Source organism: Podarcis cretensis, assembly GCF_951804945.1.
Source record: "Podarcis cretensis genome assembly, chromosome: 8".
NCBI lineage: Eukaryota > Metazoa > Chordata > Lepidosauria > Squamata > Lacertidae > Podarcis > Podarcis cretensis.
Genome location: NC_137177.1, coordinates 19326015 through 19352453, shown reverse-complemented (window position 1 = coordinate 19352453; position 26439 = coordinate 19326015). Strand labels below are relative to the sequence as shown.

The 26439-nt window shown below is 46.7% G+C and overlaps 2 protein-coding genes and 1 long non-coding RNA gene across 4 annotated transcripts in view; all 3 read right to left on the bottom strand.

Annotated features, from left to right (window-relative positions):
* LOC307222587 overlaps window positions 1–3553 on the bottom strand; it is a 3749-nt gene extending 196 nt beyond the window's left edge. The window contains exons 1-3 of one of the 2 annotated variants that reach the window (XR_013841806.1): window positions 3398–3412; window positions 2687–3320; window positions 1–587 (exon numbers count right to left, since the gene is read on the bottom strand). The exon at window positions 1–587 is cut by the window's left edge and continues 196 nt beyond it. This is a non-coding gene — a long non-coding RNA (uncharacterized lncRNA). Of the gene's footprint in view, window positions 588–2686 lie in introns of both variants that reach the window. The other variant, XR_013841805.1, reaches the window with a different exon arrangement.
* A 3792-nt stretch (window positions 3554–7345) lies between these two features.
* Window positions 7346–10178, bottom strand: LOC307221715 (dispanin subfamily A member 2b-like). Its single transcript, XM_079986491.1, has 2 exons — window positions 9740–10178; window positions 7346–8209 (listed from the first exon to the last, which is right to left on the bottom strand). Exons 1-2 carry the CDS (start codon window positions 10076–10078, stop codon window positions 8039–8041), a joined length of 510 nt encoding a protein of 169 aa, XP_079842617.1. The 5' UTR covers window positions 10079–10178; the 3' UTR covers window positions 7346–8038.
* A 5605-nt stretch (window positions 10179–15783) lies between these two features.
* Window positions 15784–19768, bottom strand: PMIS2 (PMIS2 transmembrane protein). The gene is made up of 2 exons (XM_079986504.1): window positions 19174–19768; window positions 15784–17156 (listed from the first exon to the last, which is right to left on the bottom strand). Exons 1-2 carry the CDS (start codon window positions 19486–19488, stop codon window positions 16983–16985), a joined length of 489 nt encoding a protein of 162 aa, XP_079842630.1. The 5' UTR covers window positions 19489–19768; the 3' UTR covers window positions 15784–16982.
* Window positions 19769–26439: the final 6671 nt, after the last annotated feature.

The following is a 26439-nucleotide window of genomic DNA, read 5'->3' as shown; positions in this document are numbered from 1 at the left end:
GATAAATGGAGTCGGCATCCTGTCATCAGATCCTGTTTGATAACATTGCATTTTTCAGAATCTCTTATAATCCCCACACACCCCCTTTTCAAAAATTATATGTATACCTAGGAATAGATTTCCAATGTGTATTGGAATATATGACAGGATGTATTACAGAATATATTACAAATTTGCTCCTAGGTATTGCTCCTAGGCATTGCCTCTAAAGTGACAACATCAAGTGCTCTGAAAGTTCATGCACCCCATTGCTCGTCATTGCATAAATTCAATAGAAATCATGTGATGTGCATGCATGTGTATACCAGCCCTTTAGTTATGGAATGAATCAAAATGCACAGCATCCAACCAGGCCTTCTCTGATTATTGCAATGGTGGGGAGGTTTTTCAGGGGGTGGAGAATGTGCGGCAAAACCTTAGTTATGCGGATGCTGATTTTTTGCATTTGTATACACAATTGCCATTATTATGATATACACAACAATTAAGACGCATCCCACCCCAAGGGCTGTGTTGGCCAAAATGCGCGCCATCTTGGAGTTTCTTTTGGCAGCTATGACATCTCCATTAAGGTTGGCTTCTCGGGTCTGTGGAGAAAGAGAGAGAGAGAGAGAGAGAGAGAGAATTGACGGCAGATGTAAAGGAGAAGTACAGCTGTGCGTCATCGGCCTATCGCTGACAACTGTGCTCCAGAACTCCAGATAACCCCACTCAGTGGTTTCATGTAGATGTTAAACAGCAGGGGGGATAAAATCATACCCCAGGGGAATCCCACATTTCTGAGAAAGTTCATGTCTGTGTTTGGGTGAAGGAGGACTAACAGGAAGCAGGAAAGATAAACAAAAGAAAAAGTGACCTTGCTAGAAGAGGTCATAAAGTGAGGAACAGAGGCGACACAGTGTGGTGGGGAAAATAACTACAGGGGAATTTGTGTTTTTAATTAGGCCTTTAATATAGCCTATACTCAAGAGTATGCAGGAAGATGAAAAGAAATGAAAAGAACCACAGAAACATGGGGAAGGGAGTCAAAGTTTGAAATGCTAAAATTATGATGGAATAATTGTAATATATTTAAATGAAAATTATAAAAAAATTAAAAGATAAATAAATAAAGGATCCAGAGTTTTGTCTTCCCCAATGGCCAGAGGCTGTGGCAATGTCATCTTTGGACTTGGAAAACTCAATGCAAGCAGAGACTCATTTGCTCCACCGTAGCAAGAGACTAACACAGAGGGCTGGGCCCATTTAAGCAAAACAACAACTCACACTGCTGGTAGAGGCAGCTGTGCTGATACTATATAGGGCGGAGGTTGTCTTTATTTCCTGCTGAAGGGTAGGAGATTCAGAGTTGCAGATCTTAGCTTGAACCCCTCCACCCAGCTGGAACCCTCCTGAACACAGCCATGATTCAGTCCCCTCTCTGAATCTCACTCTGCCTGAGTTTTGCCTTGACTGAGCAAAAGCAACATCTGAGCGATCCCCTTATCCTGCTCTCTTTGAGACCACCACCCACTTTGTGCTCTGCCGTTTCTCCTGTAGCACGACACCGTGGCTTAAATGATGGGTGTTGTAGGAATTCTAAGGTCTCAAATATAGAATAAATGTTGATAATTGCACACATGCATAAGTCTATATGCCACAATAGTGCAGGAGAGCAATCCAAAAGCCAGCTTGGGTCTCCTAAAGACTCTAAATATTTCCTCTGCTTCCTTAATCCCTCTTGCCTGAGACCACATGGGCAGGTAGCAATGAGGGGAAGTTCCTGAAGGGATTCCTCTCCTATATCTATTGAACCTCCTTTTTATTAAGTGTCACTGTTTGCCCAGATGAGGGATGACTGACAGGCATCCTGAATGTCTTATCCAGGGGTCTGCAAGGTTTACATTGCCTGGGTCGGTTCACTCCAGCAGAGATCCCTCTGTGGGCCAGATCGTGCAGACGCAATTTCTGGCGCTGCGAAAGTGAGTCCCTGTGCCAGTTTAGCACAGCACACAGGGACTCGCCGAGCAGGCGGCTCGGTTTGGGGGTGGCTCGTGGGCTGGTTAAACGATCCACGTGGTCCACTTGTGATCCATGGGTCTTAGGTTGCTGACCCCTGGTCTTATCAAATGCCTTTTCTGCAAACTGTGTCTGGAACTATGTAAATCTTGCCAAATCCTCAGGAATATGAAACCTTGGCCTACCTGAACCACAGTTACCCCACATTATGTGTGATGTAATTTCTGACTGTTTGTAGAGGGGATGTCCTTCTTCTCCATGCCAAAATGAAAACCCTTAAAAGAGATGTTTTTTCTTGGTTCTGGGTCTCTCTACGCTCCTTGCTAGGTGGGGAGGGAACTCTGTTGCAACAGAAAAATAAAGATCTGCCTTGTTTTCACTGCTTCCTGCCTCCATCCATTTATCTCTGACTGATCATAGACTAAGGGGACTTGGTCCCTTAAGAAGTTGGGCAGCAAAAGTCAACCACCCCTATTTTTCTCTATCAGTTGGGGTGAGGAAAGAGTCCCCAAAGCCTGAATCCAAAAACCCTAGGCTCCCCTGCTTCCTGAGTTTCAGCCACACCACAAGCCGCCTTCTACAGACTGTTGCTAAAAGGAAATCAGAAAAGGTCATGGGGCCTTTTGGACCCCCTCTTCTTATAGCACTACATCTCCCCCAGCCCAAAGAAAAAGAGGGAGGAGCTCACCTGCATAGAGTAAATTAAGGCAGCAATGCCCAGGGGGAGGCAGCAGCAAAGCATGGTACAGATAGAGTACACCAGGTAATCAGGTTCATTGGCAGGTGGACCACGAATAATGACGGTGGCCTGCGGAGGTTGAAGGATCGGAACCTGGTAGGATCCTGCACCAGCTGCACCATAATGTTGGTACTGGGATGGCACAGCGTTAGAGGGCCAGCCCATGTGGCATGGTTCTGGTCCAATAAGAGGTTTCGTTGGCTCAGGGTCTTCATGGAAGTCTTTGTCAGCGTAAGGAGGTGGATCCTGAGTGGTGGTGGAATCGTCTTTCAGCCTCTCGTAGTTGCTCATGGCGAACGGCCTGCTCTCCTTTTCCTCCCCTTTGCTCCCCGAAGCTGGCAGTCTGTGATTAGCTGCTGGGTGCTCCGTTCTTCCCCTCCTCAGCTGCACCTCTAACTCTTCTCCCCGCCTCCTGCTGCCTCCCTCCCTTCCTCTTTCTGTTTTGGTGAACTTTGGTCCTCTTTTGCCTAGGCGTTGGCTTTACATTGCTGGCTGTTCTGCTCAGGTGGCCGCTAGTCCGTGCTCTGTCTCTGGAATTAGAACAGCAGCTCCACTGAGTCTTTCAACCCAGACGTACGAGTGGCTGGGAACGAGAAAATTGGTAATGACTCCTTCCCCAAAACTGCATACACCCCTATCATAAAATATGTACAATCGTACCTTGGTTTTCGAACAGCTTAGTTCCCGAACATTTTGGCTCCTGAACGTCACAAACCTGGAAGTGACTGTTATGGTTTGTGAACTGTTTTTGGAAGCCAAACATTCTAAGGGGCTTCCGCAGCTTCTGACTGGCTGGAGCTTCCTGCAGCCAATCAGAAGCCACAATTTGGTTTTCGAACGTTTTGGCAGTTGAATGGACGACCGAAATGGATTGCATTTGACTTCCACACTGCAACTGTATATTATATCATATCACATATTTATTTATATCACTCTGAGGCTCCCAAAGCAGAAGAAGAAGAAGAAGAAGAAGAAGAAGAAGAAGAAGAAGAAGAAGAAGAATAGTAGTAGTAGTAGTAGTAGTTTGGATTTGATATCCCGCTTTATCACTACCCTAAGGAGTCGCAAAGTGGCTAACATTCTCCTTTCCCTTCCTCCCCCACAACAAACACTCTGTGAGGTGAGTGAGGCTGAAAGACTTCAGAGAAGAGTGACTAGCCCAAGGTCACCCAGCAGCTGCATGTGGGGGAGCGGAGACGCGAACCCGGTTCCCCAGATTACGAGACTACTGCTCTTAACCACTACACCACACTGGTATACAATTGCAGTATTGCCACACTGGCATACAATTGCAGTATTTGCCTTTGCACGAATAGAATAGATGACATTTACTAATTAACGTTCAAAGCACATCTTTTTCTTTAGCTTTAAGGCAGGGATGGGGTGCTTCAGGACTGGGTGCCCAATGTCCTGCTCCAGGCCTCACTGTTTGGCCCCAGGCCACACCTTCCCTGCCTGTGTTCTGCATGGCTTGGGCTGGAATTTGTAGGATGAGAAGACGGGTATGATAGGCATGTATTCCTGTTGGTGAAGTGTTGGGAGAATTTAGGCAGCAGGCCCAGCAGTGCTGAGCAGACGTGGCAGGAGGGTTGGAAAAGGGAGTTAATCGCCGGATAACAAGAGGAGGGGAACAAAACTGGAGGATGGAGTCTTATATAGGAAGGTAAAACTGGGCAGGATGGTGGGATAATAATAATAATAATAATAATAATAATAATAATAATAATAATAATTTACTTATACCCCGCCCATCTGGCTGGGTTTCCCCAGTCACTCTGGGTGGTTTCCAGCATAATATTAAAATACAATAGTCCATCAAACATTAAAAGCTTCCCTAAACAGGGCTGCCTTCAGATGTCTTCCAAAAGTCTGGTAGTTGTTTTTCTCTTTGACATCTGGTGGGAGGGCATTCCACAGGGCGGGTGCCACTACCGAGAAGGCCCTCTGCCTGGTTCCCTGTAACTTGGCTTCTCACAGCAAGGGAACTGCCAGAAGGCCCTCGATGCTGGACCTCAGTGTCCGGGCAGAATGATGGGGGTGGAGACGCTCCTTCAGGTATACTGGACCGAGGCCGTTTAGGGCTTTAAAGGTCAGCACCAACACTTTGCATTGTGCTCAGAAGTGTACTGGGAGCCAGTGTAGGTCTTTCAAGACTGGTTTTATGTGGTCTCGGCTACTCCCAGTCACCAGTCTAGCTGCCGCATTCTGGATTAGTTGTAGTTTTCAGGTCACCTTCAAACGTAGCCCCACATAGAGCACATTGCAGTAGTCCAAGTGAGCAATAACTAGAGCATGCACCACTCTGGCAAGACAGTCTGCGGGCAGGTAGGGTCTCAGCCTGCGTACCAGATGGAGCTGATAAACAGCTGCCCTGGACACAGACTTGACCTGCACCTCCATAGACAGCTGTGAGTTCAGAATGACTCCCGGGCTGTGCACCTGGTCCTTCAGGGGCACAATTACCCCATTCAGGACCAGGGACTCCTCCACACCTGCCCGCCTCCTGCCCCCCAGTGAGGAGAGTTGCAGCTGGGAGCCAGAGGGGTAAACCCATATCATGATTTTAAGGCAGGGGCAGACTTTGGTCTTTCAGATTTCAGAGACTCCCTGCCCAAGGCCAACATTTGGTGCCTCCAACCTCTCACTTTCCATTCTGCTCAATTCACCATGCCATAGTTGTGGCGCCCAGTGCGGCAGAAGCAGTCACACTGCCCTAAATCCCCCTTTGTTTTAAGGACATGGATCGTTGTATTTTATTGTTGCCAATTCTGGGGCAACTAACATGGCCATTGTCCATGGGACTCTGCATGGTATCCAACTGAATTCTACTCAGGGTAGCCCCACTGAACGGAATGGACCTAAGTCAGTCATATCCATTAATTTCAATGGGTATACTCTGAGCAGAGGAAGCACTGGATACAACCTAATCATTCCTACGTGATGTCCGTCGCTTGCTAAGTGTAGAACATTTGTCCATGGCAAGTCTGTGTTTGTAATGCAAGTTGTTCATACGTTGTGAGTTTGTATATGTCTTCAATCCAATCATAGAAGGGAGCTGCATTTTTATTTTTCCAATTCATCAGGATCAGTCTTTTTGCTGTGGAGAGTCCACTCGTATTGTCCTTTTGTAAGGTTCCATGTGCTGGTTATATAATTCAAGAGGATATTTTGCTCTGTAAATTTAAGGTTGCTTTGTAAAGTTTTATTGATAGTTTGCTCTGCCAAAAATCTTTCAATATAGGACAATGAAAAAACATACTGTATTTTTCGCCCTATAGGGCGCACTGGCCCATAGGGCGCACCTTGGTTTTTTTGGGGGAAATAAATAAATAAATAATTATATCCCCCCCCCCAGCCACGGGGCTGGGGCAGGGGAAGCCCGAGCGTCCCCCGACCCCATCCCCCAGAACAGGCTCCCAAGGCTTACGGATATCTGCACGAAGCATGGGGCGCCCTCCGGAGCGTGCCCCGTGCTTTGGGCTGCTGCCCACAAGCCTTGCAAGCCCGCGGGAACTCCCGCCGGGCTCGCAAGGCTTGCGGACATCTCCGTGAAGCACGGGGCGCCCTCCGGAGCGTGCCCCGTGCTTCGGGCTGCAGACTGCAGCCCGCAAGCCTTGTGAGCCCGGCGGGCACTCCCGCCGGGCTCCCAAGGCTTGCGGATAGCTTCCTGAAGCCTGGAGAGCGAGAGGGGTCGGTGCGCACCGACGCCTCTCGCTCTCCAGGCTTCAGCGAAAGCCTGCATTGGCCCATAGGATGCACACACATTTCCCCTTCATTTTTGGAGGGGGAAAAGTGTGTCCTATAGGGCGAAAAATATGGTATGTTTTGGGGAAGCATTATCCTATTGCATCTCCAACAGTTAGATACATTAGATAGCCCCTTTTTAAACAAACGTAATGGGGTCGAGTATATTCTAAATATTATTTTTTGTTGTATGAGCTTCAATCTAAGGTCCACAAACACCCTTGTTATAGCAGAAAAAACAGTTTCCCACTGTGTGGTCAAAATGGAGATCTCTGATTCTTTATTCCAACCCTCCCTCAGTACCTGTATATCAAATTGTTTTGCTAATAACAAAAATTCATATATGTTGATGGCTGTTTTTTTGTTGTTGTTGCATAAGATTTAATCAATGATATTTGGAATCCATTCTTACAAATACCGTAATAGGTTAAGATCTGGTGAAGTACAATAACAACCTTGTAAAGCATAGAGTTTTGGCCCCCCCCCCCCTATTTTTCCTTCTACACGGGTTCGGTTTCTCTTTCTCTTTTTCTCTCTTTTATTTACATCTCACAATATTTAGCACACATATAATTATGTACTTTTTGAACTTTCAATAAAGATGTAATAGTAATAGTAATTTATTATTTGTACCCTGCCCATCTGGCTGGGTTTCCACAGCCACTCTGGGCAGCTTCCAACAAAGATTAAAAATACATTAAAATGTCACACATTTAAAAACTTCCCTGAACATGTCAAAAGAAGAAGAAGTGTAGAGCATTTGAATATTTTAATTACTTTGCTTTGGTAGATTAGAGTTCATGTTTTGTAGCCTTGCCTTGTTTAACCATTACACCTACATAATAAACAGTTCTAATCACTCACTTCCACACATTCACATACCGATGGTTTATTTTGGCTTTATATTATGTCTGTATTTGTCCATCTGTGATCTATAATTGTAAATGGAGTATGCATATTGTCACCAGATCCTGCTTGATAACATTGTGTTTTTCAGAATCTCTTATAAACTCCATCCCCGTTTTTAAAAATTATTATGTGTACAGTGGTACCTCGGGTTACATACGCTTCAGGTTACAGACTCCGCTATCCCAGAAATAGTGCTTCAGGTTAAGAACTTTGCCTCAGGATGAGAACAGAAATCATGCTCCGGTGCCGCAGCAACAGCAGGAAGCCCCATTAGCTAAAGTGGTGCTTCAGGTTAAGAACAGTTTCAGGTTAAGAACAGACCTCCAGAACGAATTAAGTACTTAACCTGAGGTGCCACTCTATAGGAATATATGGCAGAGTATAGGATATTATATATTTTTTCCTAGGTAGAACTTCCAAGAGCACTTGATGTCCCCTTTGGGACAATGCTTTGAAGTTCACACATCCCATTGTTGGTCATCTAGTAAAATAAACAGAAATAATGCGATGAGCCTGTATGCGTGACTCAGTCCTTCAGCACTTCCTGCTATGGAATGATTCATAAAGCACAGCGTCCAGCCAGGCCTTCTTCTCAGTAGTGCAACGGTGGGGAGGTCTTTCGAAATGTGGAGGCTCTGCAGTGAATCCTCAGTCAAGTGGGTGCTGGTTTTGCAGTTGCCAATACAAAGTTGCCATTATGATGATATACATAATGAAGCAGAGGCAGCCCACTCCGAGGGCTGTGTGGTTCAAGATGCGAGCCATCCTGGAGTTTCGCTTGGCAGCTATCACATCTCCATTAAAGTTGCCTTCTTGGGTCTGTGGAGAAAGAGAGTGAGAACTGATGGCAGATGTAAAGGAGAAGTAGACCTGTGCATCACCAGCAAGGTACAGTGATACCTTGGTTGTCGAACGGCTTGGCTCCTGAACAAATCGGCTCCCAAACGCCTCAAACCTGGAAGTAAGTGTTCTGGTTTGTGAACGTTTTTTGGAAGGCAAACTTCTGACGTGGCTTCTGTGGCTTCCAATTGAGTGCAGGAAGCTCTTGCAGCCAATCGGAAGCCACACCTTGGTTTTCAAACGGTTCTGGGAGTCGGAGGGACTCCCGGAATGGACTGAGTTTGACAACCAAGGTACCACTGTACTCCAAAACTCCAGATAACCCCACTCAGTTGTTTTATGTCGCTGTTAGACAGCAGAGGGGATAAAATCAAACCCAGAGGAACCCCACACTAAAGGGTCCAGGGGATCAAAGAGCACTCCCTAAGCATCACCTTCTAGAAATGACCATCCGAGTAGGACCTGGGCCACCATGAAACAGGCCACCCACCCCTAACTCAGAAAGCTGCCCAGCAGTTCAGACCAGGCCTAGTTTGTGAAAACAAATGCCCCAAAGAATCCATGCAATTTTAAAGTGGTCATCAGATACTCTTTCCTGTTTCGCTGCAAGAGGCTAACCCAGCTGCCTCTCTGGATGTTGGCTGCCTGAGAGTCATCCTGCGCCTGCCGGGGAATAGGAGTCAAGTCCTCTTTAGGTGGTGAGGTGCAGGACTCCGAAACAAAAGGAGGAAGGCCACGCAGGAGACAGCCCAGAAACATTGCTACCCAAAGAGCCTGTGGGGCCAGTGTCTGACTCCTCACTGGCCAGAGGCTGTGACAATGTCATACTTAGACTTGGAGGACCCACTACAAGCAGGGAATCCTCTGCTCCACCATAGCAACAAGAGACCAAAGCAAAGGCCTGGGCCCCTTTAAGCAAAACAAAAACTTTCAGCACTGGCAGAGGCAGCTGTGCTGAGGCTCATTTTATTTCCAGCTGAAGCGTAGGAGATTCAGAGTTGCAGATCTTAGCTTGAACCCCTCCAGCCAGCTGGAACCCTCCTGAACACAGACTTGATTCAGCCCCCTCTCTGAACCTCACCCTGCCTCAGTTTTGCCTTGACTGAGCAAAAGCAACATCTGAGCTTTTTTCCTGCTTGGCAGGGGGTTGGACTCGATGGCCCTTGTGGTCTCTTCCAACTCTATGATTCTATGATTCTATGAGCGATCCCCTTATCCTGTTCTCTTTGAAACCACCACCCACTTTGTGTTCTGCCATTTCTCCCTGTCCCTGTAGACAACATGGTGGCTTGAATTATTGGGTTGGGGAAAGGGCCCCCAAACCTTGAAATCCAGAAGCCTTAGGCTCACCTGCCCCCCCGAAATTCAGCTACAACACAACCCACCCTGTAGCCTTCTACAGGCCTCTGCTAAAAGGGCCATCAGTAAAGGTCATGGGGCCTCTTGGACGCCCTGTTATTATAGCACTACATCTTGCCCAGCCCAAGGAAAAAGGAGTGGCTCACTCACCTTTACAGAGTAAACTAAGGCAGCAATGCCCAGGGGGAGGCAGCAGCAAAGCATGGTACAGATAGAGTAAGCCAGGTAATCAGGCTCATTGGCAGGTGGACCACGAATGATGACGGTGGCCTGCGGAGGTTGAAGGATCGGAAACTGGTGGGATCCTGCACCAGCTGCAACATAATGTTGGTACTGGGGTGGCACAGGGTTAGAGGGCCAGCCCATGCGACGGGGTTCTGATCCAGAAAGAGATTTAGTTGGCTCTGGGTCTTCATGGGAGTCTTTGTCAGAGTAAGGAGGTGGATCCTGAGTGATGGGGCCCTCTTTCAGCATCTCGTAGTTGCTCATGGCGAACGGCTTGCTCTCCTTTTCCTTTTTGGTGTTCCCTGAACGCAGCCTCTAAAGTCTTTCGCTCTGCTCCTCCTCAGCTGTCTGTGATTAGCTGCTGGTGCTTTATGCTTCCTCCCCTTGGCCGCCCCTCCAGCCCTTCTCCTCCTCCCCTCTTCCTCTTTCTTCAAACTTCAGTTTTTTTGCCTGGGAGCTAGCTTTACATTGCCGGCTGCTCTCTCAAGTGACCCCTAGTCAGGGCTCTGGCTGCGGAAGTATATAACAGCAGCTCCACTGGGTCTTCTAGCCCAGAAGTATGAAGGGCTAGGAACGAGGAAACTGGTAACCCAAAGCAGTCAGATTAATACTGAGTGTGGCCTTCACTTTCCTCATATTTTCTCTGTGACTGAATGGACATGCACACACACACACACACACACACACACACACACACAGCACACCCCACACCATTTCAAAGCTGCAAATGGGCACATGCTTCCATATTTTATGTTATCTCAAAGTCAGAAATTGAGGCAAAAATTGATTGTTGGAACCAGGCCTGGTGCTGGAAATTGCTTTAGTAGTCCTGGCAGAATTGCCAAAAACCTTCCTTTTGTTTTGGAGTCTGGCTGGCCGTTTTTTGCTCTGCCCACCAATCTTGTCTCCAATTACTCCTGACTGGGAACAGGTTGTAGCCCAGGTTTCAGCAAACAAAGGACAGATTGCCTTTTGAGAAAGAGATAAATGTTGCTTCCAGCTGACTCGCTTATTGGCCACCCATCCTGATTTGTTTGCACAAAGTTTACAGGGGGGGGGGGATTAAGATGACAGCAGCTGTTTACTAAGTAATCACTCATCCTGCTTGTTAGATCAGAAAAACCTTATCTCAACTCAGTGCGAACTCAGATCTCATTTTCTACCATAGACATTCTCAGATCAATATGGTACAAAAACCAAAGCAAGGACCCACAGCACAGGGACGCTGTCTGCAGCGCTCTAAAGCCGGTGCTGGAACTGGGACTGTTGGAGGGGCTGTAGCCACCATGCTCTTAGGCATGGGTAGGCAAACTAAGGCTCATGGGCCAGATCCGGCCCAATCACCTTCTAAATCTGGTCCGCGGAGAGTCCTGGAATCAGCGTGTTTTCACATGGGTAGAATGTGCCCTTTTATTTAAATCTCTGGGTTATTTGTGGGGCATAAGAATTGCCCCCCCCCCCCCAATATAGTCTGGTCACCCACAAGGTCTGAGAGACAGTGGACTGGTCCTCTGCTGAAAAGTTTGCTGACCCGTGCTCTTAGGGCTTATCCGCACTTAACTTTTTCCTAGCTCTTTTCAAATCTTCACATTGAAGTGTGATCCCCGTCCGCCCAACCCAGCAAAAACCCATACTTTAGCGCCCGGTCAGTTCGGATTTTCCATGCTTTGCTGTTTGCTCCGATTGAGCTGCAAACAACGAGTTTTCCGGAGTGTGTAGTAAGAACGGGTTTAGGGTTGTGCGACACGAACTGGGCGCTGAGCCAGGGGGGAGCCTTTTCAAATCCGGGTGAGGGAGGCTTTAGGACCCTGCCAGAAGCTTGCGCCTCCTTTCCAAAGTTTGGAAAGTCCGCTGGGGGGTGGCGAAGTCCACTGTTGCAGTGGCGTAGCGTGGGTTGTCAGCGCCCGGGGCAAGGCAAGTAATTTGCGCCCCCTAACCCGTGGATTTTAGCAGGGGGCAGAGAGCTGTGAGTGCGAGCGCGCCCCCCAACCAGATGTTGCGCCCGGTGCGGCCGGCCCCCCCTGCACCCCTACGCTACGCCACTGCACTGTTGGCCTCGCACAGGGCCCCATGTTACCCAAGTCCGCCACCGCCCTTCCTTTTACGCGTCGTTTTTGCAGAGACGGAGTCTGAATGGACGACACCCGCTGCTGTGTTCCCAGCTTCTGCCGGCGCCACGTCGGGGTGCGTGAGCGTGCGAGAGAGGAAGCCCTGGGTGCGGGGTTTGTGCGGCCCCGTGGCTTCCTGTCGCTGGAGCCCAGGAAGAGAAGCTGGGGAAGGCAGGGCGAGGATGGGGGGAAACAGAGTGGGCATTTAGGGTTGCGAAGGAGAATTAGGGACATCCCTAGGTTAGTTGCATAAATGACTGTCCTGCTGGCTTTTACCGTTCAGCGCAAAAGCGCTGCAGGAGCGGGCGAGGGGGATGGAGGGAGAAAGCAGGGAAAGGTACTGAAACTTCCACTCTTTCCTAGCCTTTTCTCCTACCACCCCACACTTGGGAGCGGTGGGGATGTTGTGGGGAGGGGGGGTGGAGATGGAGGATGGGCAGCCAACTGGAGGAGAGGCTCACAGAAGCTGGAGACAGATCGGTTTGCAACACATGTGGAAATGGGCACACTGCGCATCTTTACATTCGTGTAAGAAGAACGCACAAGCACGCGCACAGCAGGCAGTGCACTCACCACCTCGTTCCCGAGACAGCCCCAGGGAGATTGGCGTGTTGCACGATCTTAATTCAGATCACAGCCGTGCACGTGTCAAGCGGCTCACTCATCCCTCCAACTGTCCCTCCTCATTTTTTTGCAACGTTTGAAAGCGGATCTCTCTTTTCCCCACCCCCGGCACCAGTTCATCCAGAGTGAAGGTAAAACCACCCATAGGATTGCTTTTGATGGGTGGTCTGAATGGCTAGGAAATACATGAAAGTGAGAGACCTCTCCTTCCCCACCCCCCATTATTCCTGCTCTGAATGGAAGGAGCGTCTTCACCCCCAACCAGTGCCCTGTGAGAAGCCAAGTTACAGGGAACTAGGCATGGTCGGCCAATTGGTGTTAAAGAAGGATAGAACTTTTTTATGTATGCCACAACAGCAGCAAGAATACTCATCGCAAAGTATTGGAAGACACAAGAGCTACCCACCCGGGAAGAATGGCAGATGAAGGTGATGGAGTATATGGAGCTGGCGGAAATGACCGGCAGAATCCGAGACCAGGGAGAAGAATTGGGAGAAGAAGATTGGAAGAAATTTAAAGACTATCTACAGAAATATTGTAAAATTAAGGAATGTTAGAAGGATGTTGGAATGAAGTTATGTGGTTTTAGCAGTAATGTTATAAAGGAGTATTTAAAGATGGATTATTAACAGGTGAGAATGTAAAGTTATAATATATTAAGATAAATTAGTAAGATAAAAGTAAAAATGGAAAGGATTTGCTGAAATAACTAATTGAACTAGAATACAAAAAAGGGAGGTGTGAGGAGGTCAGGGAAACAAGTAAATGAAAGACAAGATATGGAAAGGTTGGTTTGTTTTTAATTGTTTTTACTTTATTGTATTTTGTATTTTTGTATTTTTTCTTTTTTCTTTTCTTATTCTTGTAACTTTTTTGAAACTTTAATAAATATTATTTTTTAAAAAATACAGGAAACCAGGCAGAGGGCTTTCTCGGTAGTGGCACCTGCCCTGTGGAACGCCCTCCCACCAGATGTCAAAGAGAAAAACAACTACCACACTTTTAGAAGACATCTGAAGGCAGCCCTGTTTAGGGAAGCTCTTAATGTTTGATGGACTATTGTATTTTAATATTTTGTTGGAAGCTGCCCAGAGTGACTGGGGAAACCCAGCCAGATAGGCAGGGTATAAATAAATTATTATTATTATTGCCTAGGTTTCAGAAAATGAAGGCCAGATTGCCTTTTTAGATAGAGATAAAGATTGATTCCTAGCAGAAGAGTAGTGGCAAGTTCATAAGTGGAGGGTCCTTTCATTGTAGCCTCCCCTCCCCGCCATGCCCCTTCTAAGACTTCTGCAATAATAATAATTTGGGTTGCATTGCCATGATCAATGCAGATCTCCACATGTTGCCTTTCAGTTAGGAGTCCTATTTCCTGTGTGTGTGCATGGGCAGATGATTTGGAATGTTCCAATATCTTCTTTCAGAGCCACTTAAGTTGTCTCTTCCTTGAAGCCCCACTGCATAGAACAAAACTTGCACACTGTTCTCTTGAAATGAAAGCACCTTGTATTTTCAGCGTCCCTTAAATGTTTCTTCCCACACACCTTCTCCAGGGTGACCCTAGGAGCCAATCCTAACTCACCTATTTCCATTCTGATGGGTTATAATCAACACAAATGGTGAAAAGAGCTCTTTTCATTGCTTAAACCCCAACCCCAACCCCTTCCATGCTGTTCAGGAGGCTCTGGGACACTGGAGACAGAGACTGTGCTGGGACCTTCCTGCAGCAGGGCATAATGGGTATTTTGGGTATTTGACCTCCTGTGACCCTTGACCACTGCTGCTTCTAGATCAGTGTTTCCCAACCTTGGGCCTCCAGCTGGTTTTGAACTACAATTCCCATCATCCCTGACCACTGGTCTTGCTAGCTAGGGATGATGGGAGTTGTAGTTCAAAAACAGCTGGAGGCCCAAGGTTGGGAAACACTGTTCTAGATGACCTGTTTATTGCACCATTCACCCTGATATATTTGCACAACAATTGCAGGGGAACATTGATGTCACCAGCTGCTAATGGAACATTTATATGGTTCATGCTTTTATTTGTATGGCGAAAGGTTAGGTGACGGTGCAGTGCATTGCCTCATTTCTTCCTGTATTGCAAAAAGTCTGATTATTGGGGGAAGTGGGAGCACCAAAACTGCTGCCATGTGATTGATGGACCCCCCCCCCCCCGGAATAAGGACAGTCTAGATTGAAGGACAGCCGCTGAAGTTTGGAGGTTTCTCCCTCTCCCATTACACTAGAACTCATGGATCTCCAATAGAGCTGCAAGTTGGATCATTAAGGAGAGATAACAGAATGTACTTCTTCATGCAGTGCTTAGTCCAACTATGGAACTTGGGATGGCCACAAACTTAGATTGCTTTAAAGAAGAGGATTAGACAATTTCAAGGAGGAGAGGGCTATCAAAGGCTGCTAGGCATGATGACTTTGTTCTGCCTTCACAGCTGAAGTCAGTGAATCTGCCATGAAGGTGTCATGATTAGACATGTCAGGGAATTCTGATGAAAACAGAAACGAGAGCGGAAATGGACAATGTTGGCTCATTTGCCCCCCATATCTGCAATGGAAACCCCTCTAGCAGGTTAAGTCAGTGTTCCCTGTTGTTGCTGCTTTCAACCTACAAATTACGTCCCCTCTCCCCACCCCCCATCTGCGTTGTGTTTCCTTTGCATCAAAATGAATGGGATGGAATGACGTAATGACAATGTAACGTAAGTAATTTATGTAATTTCACCACAGTGGACGGTAAGACGAATAACTAGGGCTGCCATACGTCTGGGAAAACACAGACATGTCCTCTTTTGGGGGTCAACATGCCCATCAGGGTGGATTTGTACATTTTAAAGGAAATGTCCGGGATTTTTTTTGTTTTTGGCAGTGGCTTGGGCTGGGGCGGCTTGGGCTCAGGCTGCTCTTGCATGCTATTGCCGCTGCCAGCCCGAGCCGGTGAAAGAGGCACATGGACGCTCTGCATGCCATGGCTGCTGACAGTCCAAGCTGAGGAAAGAGGTGCACCCACACACCTCTTTTCCTGGCTCAGGCTGTCCTCTTTTTTGCTCTTCAAAATATAACAACCCTAGAATAACACACTTTGGGGCAGAAGGCGAACTGCAGCAGAATGGAGAAAGAGCTGCATGTGACAGATAATGAACATTTATCATTTATCCCACTTTCCTTTCTCTATGTGGAACCAATAACAGTTTTGTGAAAACATCGCACAACACAGAACCATGGTGATCTCATTGTATATTTTATTTATTTTGCCTCAGATAGCTCTCTAAGCATCTCACAAGTGCCTTCTTTGCATTAAAAACACATGGGATAAGTTATCGCAGGATCTTCTTCTTTTTCTTCTTCTTCTTTGGCGATCACTCGTAGTCGAGTAAGATTGTCTTACATAAACACGGTTTTAACAATCAGTCCGTAGGTGACTGTTCAGGCCAATTCTGGATCCACACGTCCTTCCACAGTGGGGACATTGGTTTCCGGGTGGGAGCTGATCACGGTGTGGATTTGCCAAGCGTGCCTTCCTCTTAGCACATTTCTCCCTTGCATTCTGAGTTCAAGTGTCTTCAAAGCCTTTGGTAAAGGCTGTTCCCCAACTGGAGCGCTTGCAGGCCAGTGTTTCCCAGTTGTCGGTGTTTATACTACATTTTTAAAGATTTGCCTTGAGACAGTCCTTAAACCTCTTTTGTTGACCACCAGCATTACACTTTCCATTTTTAAGTTTGGAATAGAGTAGTTGCTTTGGAAGACAATCATCAGGCATCCACACAACATGACCAGTCCAACGAAGTTGATGTTGAAGAATCATTGCTTCAACACTGGTGATCTTTGCTTCTTCCAGTACACTGATATTAGTTTGCCTGTCTTCCCAAGTGATGTGTACAATTTTTTGGAGACACTGTTGATGGAATCTTTCAAGGAGTTGGAGATGGCATTTATAAGATTCCATCAACGCTGTCTCTGAAAAAATTTACAAATAAGGCCAAAGAAGTGGGACAATGGGGAATGGGATGGGTGTCAAGGATAGGGCTTGGGTAGAAATTTGTGCTCTGACAACTGTTGTGTTACATGCATGTCCGAATTATTTGTGAAATGCTGGAAGAATGGTCAGCAGTGAAGAGGAAGAGGACAAGACCAGAAGACTCTCGAAATCAAAATAACTCTGGGTGGGAGAATGAGAGAGGAGATAGATACTTTTAGAAGGAGTTTGAGATCTTTGGGTATCACAGAGGTGGCTCACACATGATGTTCATCGCTTGACATTGTAATTCTATCCCTAGTTAGAACAAGGGTATAGGAGTCAGCTCAGAACATGCCGCTTTACAGAACGATTCAAAGAGCATGACGTCAATTTAGGAGGACTTCTCAGACTTGGGCATCTTGAGCAGGGAAGGACTTTTAGCATATGAACGTTGTGTATCCTCAGGGGCTAATGGTTGGCACTTCGATTATCTGGTGAGAAATATTCATCCAGAAGAGGATGTATATAATCAGGCACCCAAGACCCACTCCGAGTGCTGTGTGAGCTAATATGAGTGCTAGCCTGGAGTTTCGTCGAGCGCTTATGTAGTTTCCATTTTGGTTGGCGTTTTGGGTCTGGGGAGAAAGAGAACAAACTGGATCAGGGGAAGAGCACACTGACCCCTTATCTCTTCCCGAATGTGTGTGGCATAGTGCAAAATCAGACACCCATGTACAAAGTAGTAACTTGCCCCAGTCCGCAGGGGCATAACTGACCACTGTAACATCATGGCAAGTGGAGAACCATCTCTCGAACCAAAGATACAAGGTGGAGGTTCAATTCTCCTTGCTGCTTGACAGTAGGTTCCAGATGATTATCTGCTCCAGTGGTAACATGCAGTACTGTCATGGTAAACGTTGCCTCTTGTCAAAATGCAATGTTTTCTGATTTATCCACACTCCCAGATGCAGTAACTTAACGTATCAGCAAAACCCAGACAAAAGAAACATTCAGAACAGTGCTGCACACAGCAAATAGTTCCAGCTATGGAATTCACTCCCTCAAGAGGGAGTGATGGCTTGGATGGCTTTAAAAGAGGATTTTAAGGTGGTTAAGACTGAATAGTGGCTACTAGCCACAATAAAAGGGACACGGGTGGCGCTGTGGGTTAAACCACAGAGCCTAGGACTTGCCGATCAGAAGGTTGGCAGTTCGAATCCCCGCGACGGGGTGAGCTCCCGTTGCTCGGTCCCTGCTCCTGCCAACCTAGCAGTTCGAAAGCACGTCAAAGTGCAAGTAGATAAATAGGTACTGCTCCGGCGGGAAGGTAAACGACGTTTCCGTGCGCTGCTCTGGTTCGCCAGGAGCGGCTTAGTCATGCTGGCCACATGACCTGGAAGCTGTACGCCGGCTCCCTCGGCCAATAAAGCAAGATGAGCGCCGCAACCCCAGAGTCGGCCATGACTGGACCTAATGGTCAGGGGTCCCTTTACCTTTACCTTTAGCCACAATAACCAGCCATAGTCACTAATTGTTGCTGGGAATTCCAACTGGGGAGGGGGCTGCTATGCTCCTGTCCTGCTTGCAAGCTTCCAGTGCACATCTGGTTGGCCACTGGGAGAACAGGATTCTGGACTGGAAGGGCCATTGGCTTGGCCCAGCAGGCTTTTCTTAGGCTGTTATGGATTCATGGGTGGCATGCCACAGCTCAGTTAAAACGCAGTGGGGCTCTGTTCCATGAAAACAGTTGCCACCATAAGCGTGCTTGCCTTTAAGCTTCCGCGAGCTTCTCTCTTTGTTTTGCTGCAACATATTGTCTCAGCTACCAGGGCCGGGCCTAGACATTTTGCTGCCCGTGAACCAGACGGCACCGTCGTATTTCAGTGTATGGAATCCAGCTATACTGGCAACAGCATCTTGCTTTAACACAGGTGATGGTACGGTGTCCTCAGCCTAGATCACGCATAGGCAGACTTGGCCCTCCAGATGTTTTGGGACTACAACTCCCATCATCCCTAGCTAACAGGGCCAGTGGTCAGGGATGATGGGAATTGTAGTCCCAAAACACCTGGAGGGCTGAGTTTGCCTATGCCTATGCCTGGCCTAGATTGTCTCAGAGGCCTTAGCTACAGGGGAGCTAGCTGGGTATTTTGCCCTGTGTGAACCCTTGAGGGAGAAGCCCCCACCCAGTTTCCCTCTGAGTACCCTAGATTGTCTCAGAGGAAAACTGAGTGGGGGCTTCCCCTTGAGGGTTCACACGGGGCAAAATACCCGGCTGGCTCATCTGTAGCTAAGGCCCTGTTTTAGCTCTAACTAGGGGACTCTCAGCACCAGGGTTTTTTCCACCCCACCTGGATCTCACCAGAACCGAGTTCTGACACCTCTCAGGTGGGTGCCATTGTCATAATAAGAGAACAAGGGAGGCATTCGTGGTGAGTTCCAGCGCCTCTTTTTCTAGAAAAATAGCACCCTTAAGAAGTTACAGTCCTTGGGATTCTTTGGGGGAGGGGGAAGCCACGACTGTTTAAAGTGGTATGATACTGTTTTAAGTGTATAGTGCAGTTGGGGCCTTAGATGTCAGCACAGGCAGCTGACCCTGCCCTTTAAGGTCCCCCCAGCCCTCTCTCAAACACTCACTCGGCTCCCACTCACCTGTATTGAGTATGCAAGGGCAGCAACACCCAAGGGGAGGCAACAGCAGAGCATGGTGAAGATGGAGTAGGCCAGGTAATCTGGTTCACGGCTGGGCTGCACGGAACTGATGACGATGGTTTGCGAAGTTTGTGCTATGCTGGCTGGAACATAGTAAGGGGTGTACTGGTGCGGCATAGCGGGAGTTCCTCTGCTGCCCGTGGTGGGTGCCATCCCAGCAGAAGGACCAGGCTCCTCGTTCTTTTCAGAGTAGGGCGGTGGATTATCCATGTGCAGAGCATTTTCGTTCATTCTCTCATATTTGATGTCACTCATGGTGCAGGTCCTGCTCTCCTCCGTTCTCCACTGGCTTGCTGTTCTGCTAGTGAAGTTTCTCTTCCTTTTCTCTCGGTATCCCTGCTTCTTGGGTTGTCTGCTGCGTGACCTGCAGTCCCCGTCTCTCCTCTTGCACCTCCAGCCCTTTCCCCTCCCCTTTCCCCTCCTCCTGTCGTGGTACCAGACCCACTGCTCTGAATATTCTTTCAGAAGAGTCCTTGCTCTATAACCTAGGCTGATCTGCTTGGCTCTCTTGCTTTAGGGTAGCTGTGTGCAATGCTCTGCCCTTGGACAAAACAACTGGGCACCGTGGTCCTCTCTCCCACCCTGCAAAATGTGTGGGTGTTTGGAATGAGGTTTTAGATAATGAATAACCCCAGCCCATTGATACCGAATGTAGAAACGCCAGGGAGCATTTGATATCCCCTTATCCTTCCCTAGGAATGGAGGATAAATTAATTTTTCTCTGCATTTTAATGCAGAATCACCTAAACTGTACTTCTCAAACCAATATACACTTCTCCTGATTTTGCAAAGCAGTTCTCCAACCAAACAAGATTGATATATTAGGGTGAGAGGTGCCTAAAAACTCATGTTTCAGTGAAAATGATATACCCAGTACAAAACTGCATTATATGTTGGGGGAAATTGCTTGCAGAAATATGTGCATTAGTCAAAATGTGTTTATTGAGAGAAATTAACACTGAAATGCTGGTATAGATGATAGATAGATAGATAATTTATTATGGTCGGAGACCAGCTTATAAAACACACTTGGGGGTACAATCCCAGAAGGAAAACAAACATTTAAAACAATGTACAACAATAAATTTAAAATTTATAAATGCGATAAGCATACAGACACTTAAAACTTTAAGATAAGCTACTGCAGAAAGATGATCCAGAGTCACCCATGGAACCGAGTTTGGGGATTTTCTTAACAAAGTAGTTTGAGTCAGGGGATGGTCTGTGCCTACAGATCTGTACACGTCTTATGATCTTTGCCTAACAGGAAAATGTCTAATTTTTGCTTTTCCAGAAGGTCAGCGAGCCTCACCAGCAGGGGATCAAAAAAGAAACTACAAATTGCTGCAGAAATATGGAGAACTGAACTTAAGTTTGGAGAAATGAGAAACTTGGGTCACGGTCGCACTGTACATGCAAAGCACTAATTTACCACTTTAAACAGTCATTGGTTTCTCCCAAAGGCTCCCTCCCCAGTTTATTAAGGGTGTTGAGAGTTCTTTGGAGACTGATTCTCCCCTCCCAGAGCTACAATTCCCAGCAGGGGTGCCAACTTGAATAAAATATGGGGAGGGGGGCAGGTAAGTCCCACTCACATAATCGATCACATGTCATGGCACTCACCCACCATTTGAATGGGAATTCCCTTCAACTTTGGGAGGGGGTGGCCCCCTCAAATATTTTATTTGGGGGGGGGGCAAAGGGACTTCGGCTCTTAGGAGTTGGATCCTACAATTCCTAGAGTTCCCTGACAGGGTCGGCCTGGACTTGCTGCCTCCTCAGCAGTCCCTCCCCAATGTTGCCTCCACATCAGCATCTTGGCAAATAGGAGCTCCTGCTGGGATCCTCCCAGCCCTTTGTTCCTTCAGCCCCAACCCTTCTCAATGTTGATTTGATTCCCTCCCTTGTTCCTAGTGCAGATCTTCATTCCCGTTTCCTCCCGTTTTTTTGCAGTTTGCCTCAGGTGCCAAAATGTCTTGGGACAGCTCTGTTTCCCTCAGGAATGGGAGATTTGGGGCTGCTGGTCCTATGCTGTGCGACCTTCTTCTAGCAAAGATTCAGGCATCCTCACTTTTGATTTCAGTTTTCCCTTGGATACTTTTGTTATTTTATGCATGCTGACAGGTCTATGTGGCTGCTTGAAGCTTTTTTCTTTTTTTCTGACTAGTCAGGCATTTTAATGATCAATTTGTATTGCTTTACGTTTTGTTGCCATGAACCACCCAGAGATTGCAGTATTAAATAAAAGGACATCTGGAGAGCTTTTGAGAACTAATGCTGAGTTTCCCTCCTCCCTCCCCATTGCTTTTCCTTTTGTGCTGTTTAGATCATGAACCTGAGGGCTGAGATTGCTTTGTTTGGCTTTTATGAAATTTACCTGGGAGCTGCTCTGGGAGCTGTTTTTGGCTGAAGAACTGGGCAAAGCAATTATAAATCAATGCATGCAGACATAAATTAGCAGCAATGGCAACAAGGAACCTCCATGCTTAGTGGCACAATATCTTAGAAGACCAATTGCAGTGGGGGCGACAGTGAGGGATGGGATTTGTCTTTATGCCCTGCTTGTCACCTTCTAGAAGAAGGGATGGGAAATCTCTGGTGGTCCTCCAGTTAGTGTTGGATTCCACCTCTTATCAGAGATAAGGCGAGTCAGAGTCCAACAACAAGCCAAGGGACAAAAATTCCCCTTCTCTGTTCCAGAAGCTACTGAGCAACACTTCTGGGAAGAAAGCCTTGTGCTGGACCGCTGTCTGATGCAATAGCTGTGATGCAACAGGAAACTTCTTATCATAGCTATAATGAAACTTGTTTTCCACAATTTCGGTGACATTATATTCAGGGTCATTAACCAGCAGTCCGTTCCTAGTTGCACTTCCCTCTTTATTTCCCCACAGTCATGACTTTTGGATTGAACATGGAGGTTGAAGATCAAGAGAAAAGTCCTGTGAAAAGCCCCCCCCCCATACAACCATTGGTGGCTGCTGTCCAGTGGAACTGGTAGGGCAGAATACAGGGAGACCCTCACTAGGTGGCAGTAGATGACTTACTCCAAGTATGACCATTGATCCACCTAGCTCAGTATTGTCTACACTGATTGGCAGTGACTCTCTAAGGTTTCAGGCAGGGTTCTGTCCCAGCATTACCTGAAGATTCCGGGGATTAAACCTGGACTCTTCTGAAACAAAGAATTTATTTATGTATGCAGCAATAGTGGCAAGAGTCTTGATAGCACGAGGATGGAAGAATGAGGAAACCCTGACAAAAGAACATTGGCAAGAGAAATTGATGAACTATGCAGAACTGGCCAAACTGACATACAAACTGCCAGATAAGGACAACTGTGAGAGCCAGTGTGGTGTAGTGGTTAAGAGCGGTAGATCCGTAATCTGGGGAACCGGGTTCGCGTCCCGCTCCTCCACATGCAGCTGCTGGGTGACCTTGGGCTAGTCACACTTCTCTGAAGTCTCTCAGCCCCACTCACCTCACAGAGTGTTTGTTGTGGGGGAGGAAGGGAAAGGAGAATGTTAGCCGCTTTGAGACTCCTTAGGGTAGTGATAAAGCGGGCTATCAAATCCAAACTCTCCTCCTCCTCCTCCTCCTCCTCCTCCTCCTCCTCCAACTTTAAAGAAGAGTGGGTACTTTTCACAAATTAGTTAAAAAGACAACAAAATGAATTGGACTCCTTGGCAGGTTTTGAATAAACATACACTAATTTATTGATTGATAACATGGTAGATGAAGGGACGCAGGTGGTGCTGTGGTCTAAACCACAGAGCCTAGGACTTGCCAATCAGAAGGTCGGCGGTTCGAAATCCTGCAACGGGGTGAGCTCCCGTTGCTCGGCCCCTGCTCCTGCCAACCTAGCAGTTTGAAAGCACCTCAAAGTGCAAGTAGATAAATAGGTACCGCTCTGGCGGGAAGGTAAACGGCGTTTCCGTGCGCTGCTCTGGTTTGCCAGAAGCAGCTTAGTTATGCTGGCCACATGACCCGGAAGCTGTACGCCGGCTCCCTCGGCCAATAAAGCGAGATGAGTGCTGCAACCCCAGAGTCGGTCACAACTGGACCTAAGGGGTCCCTTTACCTTTAACATGGTAGACAGATAATGGGAGGATTTGTATAATTTTATAACATGAAGAGAATAATATGGGTTGAGAAATCAGAGAGAGGAGGTGAGGGAAGTCTCTGCGGGGGGAAGGAGGGTTTGAGGGGGGGAAGGGGGAAAAATAATGAATATGATATGTTTTGATATGTTGCTATGTTGAAATTGCTAATAAAAACATAAAAAAACCTGGGCTCTTCTCCATGTAGGCAGATGCTCTGCCACTGAGTTACGGTCTTTTCTCTGATCAGATCTCCCTTGCTTTAAAAAAACCTAAAAGTTAGCGCATAAAAAGAGTCTTGCTGGGTCAGGCCAACGGTGCTGATTTTTTCTGCCATCTATCGTCAAAGAGTAGGTAGGAACGTAAATAAAGATTGTTTGTGATACTGTGCGGCTGTGTTTATAGCCCATCGAAATGGCTGCCTCCAGGGTGTAGCATGCAGGATTTATTGCTTCCAAAGGCTTGTATTTAGTTTAATATGATGGTTAAAGTAAGACATAAACAAGCTGTCTTAGGGCTGGGCTGCTTTGCTGTGCAACTGGAGATGAGGAACGGTTTAAACATTCCCGAGATACTGCATTTTGAAACCAGAGCTGGATTAAGACCTTGAGAGCTTCTCAGCACTGGAATGATTATAGTGCCCCCTGCAGATAGGTAATCCAAAATAAAAAACTAAACACTAAAATAAAAAAAGCTTTATTTGAAATGACACAAAACTTACATGTATGCTACAATTAAAATAGCTTCTTTTCCCTCAGTTTTCTGATTTCCAAATTCCGGATAAGTTCATCGAAGTCACTTAACAAAACATGTCTGATTCCATACAGAGTACAGAAAGTGAATTAAGTTGCTCTCTGAGGAGTTTTTTCCCCCTAGGTGAGGAAAAGAGTGTTCAGATGTACAGTTCTTAATCATCAACATCAGAAAATGATGACTACTTCTTCTGAAATAACAAATGTCAAATTCTTCCCCCCCAAAATGGGGTTGCCCTTATTTTGCTGCTGCCCTGAGTGTGTGTGTTTAATATTTTTATGGGGTAATCCAGCATCGTTTGAAGCATACCTGAAATGATCCAAGTTCTATTAGGATAAGGTTACCAGATTTTTTTTCAAAGAATCCGGGGACACTTTTTTTTTTGAAAAGAGAAAAAAAAATATTTTTAAAAAGTTATTTTTTTAATAAAAAATTAAGAAGTAATATCTTCTCTTCTGTGGTCTCCTCTGTTGCGCTGCCTTCCTCTGGGCCCCGGCATGTTCTCTTGGAGCGCTAGCCACTGTGGAGTAGGCTTGGGTTGGGCCTGGATTCGGCTATGTGTCCTTGCTCTCCCAGTGCTCTTCTACTTCTTTTCAGCAGCGGTGGCAGCAGCAGCAGCGTGGCAAGGTAATAATAATAATTTTTATTTATTTATATCCTGCCCTCCCCAGCTGAAGCGGGGCTCAGAGCAGCTAACAACAGTAAAAATAACACGGTTTACATAAAATCACAATCAATTAGTTGAAATCCATTCTAAAATCCATTCTAAAATCCATTCAAAATCCATTCAAAATCAAATTAATGGCAACCATTGGGCTAGAGTGCTATGAGGATTACAGAAGGAGGGGGCCAAAGGCCTGGTGGAACAGCTCTGTCTTGCAGGCCCTGCGGAAAGATGTCAAGTTCCCCAGGACCCTAGTCTCTTGTGACAGAGTGTTCCACCAGATCAGGGCCACAATCTCCTTCCACTTTCTCTCTCTTTCTTCTCCTTCTCCTCTCCTCCTTCTCCCTCCGTCGGCTCCGGGGTTTTCCTGGCCCTGGAGTGCTGCTGGGCAGTCGGCCGGGTGGCTGGGCGCTCTCGCTCCTGGCTCAATTTGGGTTGCGGGGGTGTGTGTGTCAGTGGTTCCCCCAGTTGACGTGCTGGGCGTTCCTGGTTCCCCCTTGGCAGTGGCAGTGGCATTCTCAACAGCCCGGAGCCAGCCTGGTGGCGCAGTTGGCTCTGGCTGGCTTCAGGAGCTGCTCACTGCCATGGCGCCCGCCATTTTGCCTCGCCAGAAGTCCCCATATGATGTGTCTTGTGCCGCTGAACCAACCACACAACATTCATTCCCTACTAAAAAATCTACAACACTTAAACTATAAATCCGGGGACATTAAATGAAATCCAGGTACATCCGGGGACGGATTTTGTCCCGGGACAGATTTGTAAATCCAGGGACTGTCTCCGGGAAATGGGGACATCTGTTAACCATATTTTAGGATTACCTATGAAATTATCCGAAAGCTTTTGCTGATTCACTGGTAGAGATAGAAAATAAAGCAGGAATCCTGGCCATGCAACCATTTTAAGGGAGCATATTTGCATGCCACATTATGTTCAGTTACCTCCACTGTTTCAGCTCTGTCTTAATGAAGCCAATTAGCTTAATGAGATTGTTTTCCAGGAGACAGGGGCTATTTGAAACAATGCAGACTCCCATGTGCTTCCATATGCCATTTCACCCCTTTGCATTATTTAGATTTAAGAGGCTCCTTAGCCAGGGAATGAAATAGTGACTGGCAGAATCTCTCGTTTTATGTGATTTACTTGGAACCCAGAAGCTGCGTAATAAGCCCCTTGCAAAACTGATAAAGAGGATAACTGGTTCTGTAATGCATAATGTAGTACCATTAGCAAACTGGTTTTTATGGCTTGCTGCCCTTGCCAGCATCCCCTTTGTTCTTGTCTTCCTAGCAACACTTGCAGCAAACAGCTTAATGCAAAAAGCAATGGGGACAAAGCATAGCCCTGCCACAACTCATGGTGAATGGGAGGAAATCTCTGGAGCTAAACTGGTATTTACCTTATTCTATATGTTAACATATAGAACATATGTTAACATACAGAATAAGAGAACAAGAAGAACGTATGTTTAAAGAAGATTGGAAAATGTTTATGGGGGGAAGTGGTGTATATTTGAAAATGTGGGCAGCATTAAGATAAATTCAGCAGTGTAAATAGGTTTTGATGGATGTACTGTAATAATGAAATACGCAATGGTTTAGTTTACATAAAATATGCAGGGATTTATATTATGCAAAATGAACCATGGAAAGAGAAGAAGGGAAGTCATTGATACTTTAAGGATATAAA

Excerpts from the sequence above, each read along its gene's own strand:
- PMIS2 (XM_079986504.1), bottom strand. The coding sequence starts at position 19,488 with ATGAGTGACATCAAATATGAGAGAATGAACGAAAATGCTCTGCACATG. Across the intron at positions 17,157-19,173 it reads CCCTTGCATACTCAATACAG|ACCCAAAACGCCAACCAAAA; the intron begins GTGAGTGGGAGC and ends CTTTCTCCCCAG.
- LOC307221715 (XM_079986491.1), bottom strand. The coding sequence starts at position 10,078 with ATGAGCAACTACGAGATGCTGAAAGAGGGCCCCATCACTCAGGATCCA. Across the intron at positions 8,210-9,739 it reads CCTTAGTTTACTCTGTAAAG|ACCCAAGAAGGCAACTTTAA; the intron begins GTGAGTGAGCCA and ends CTTTCTCCACAG.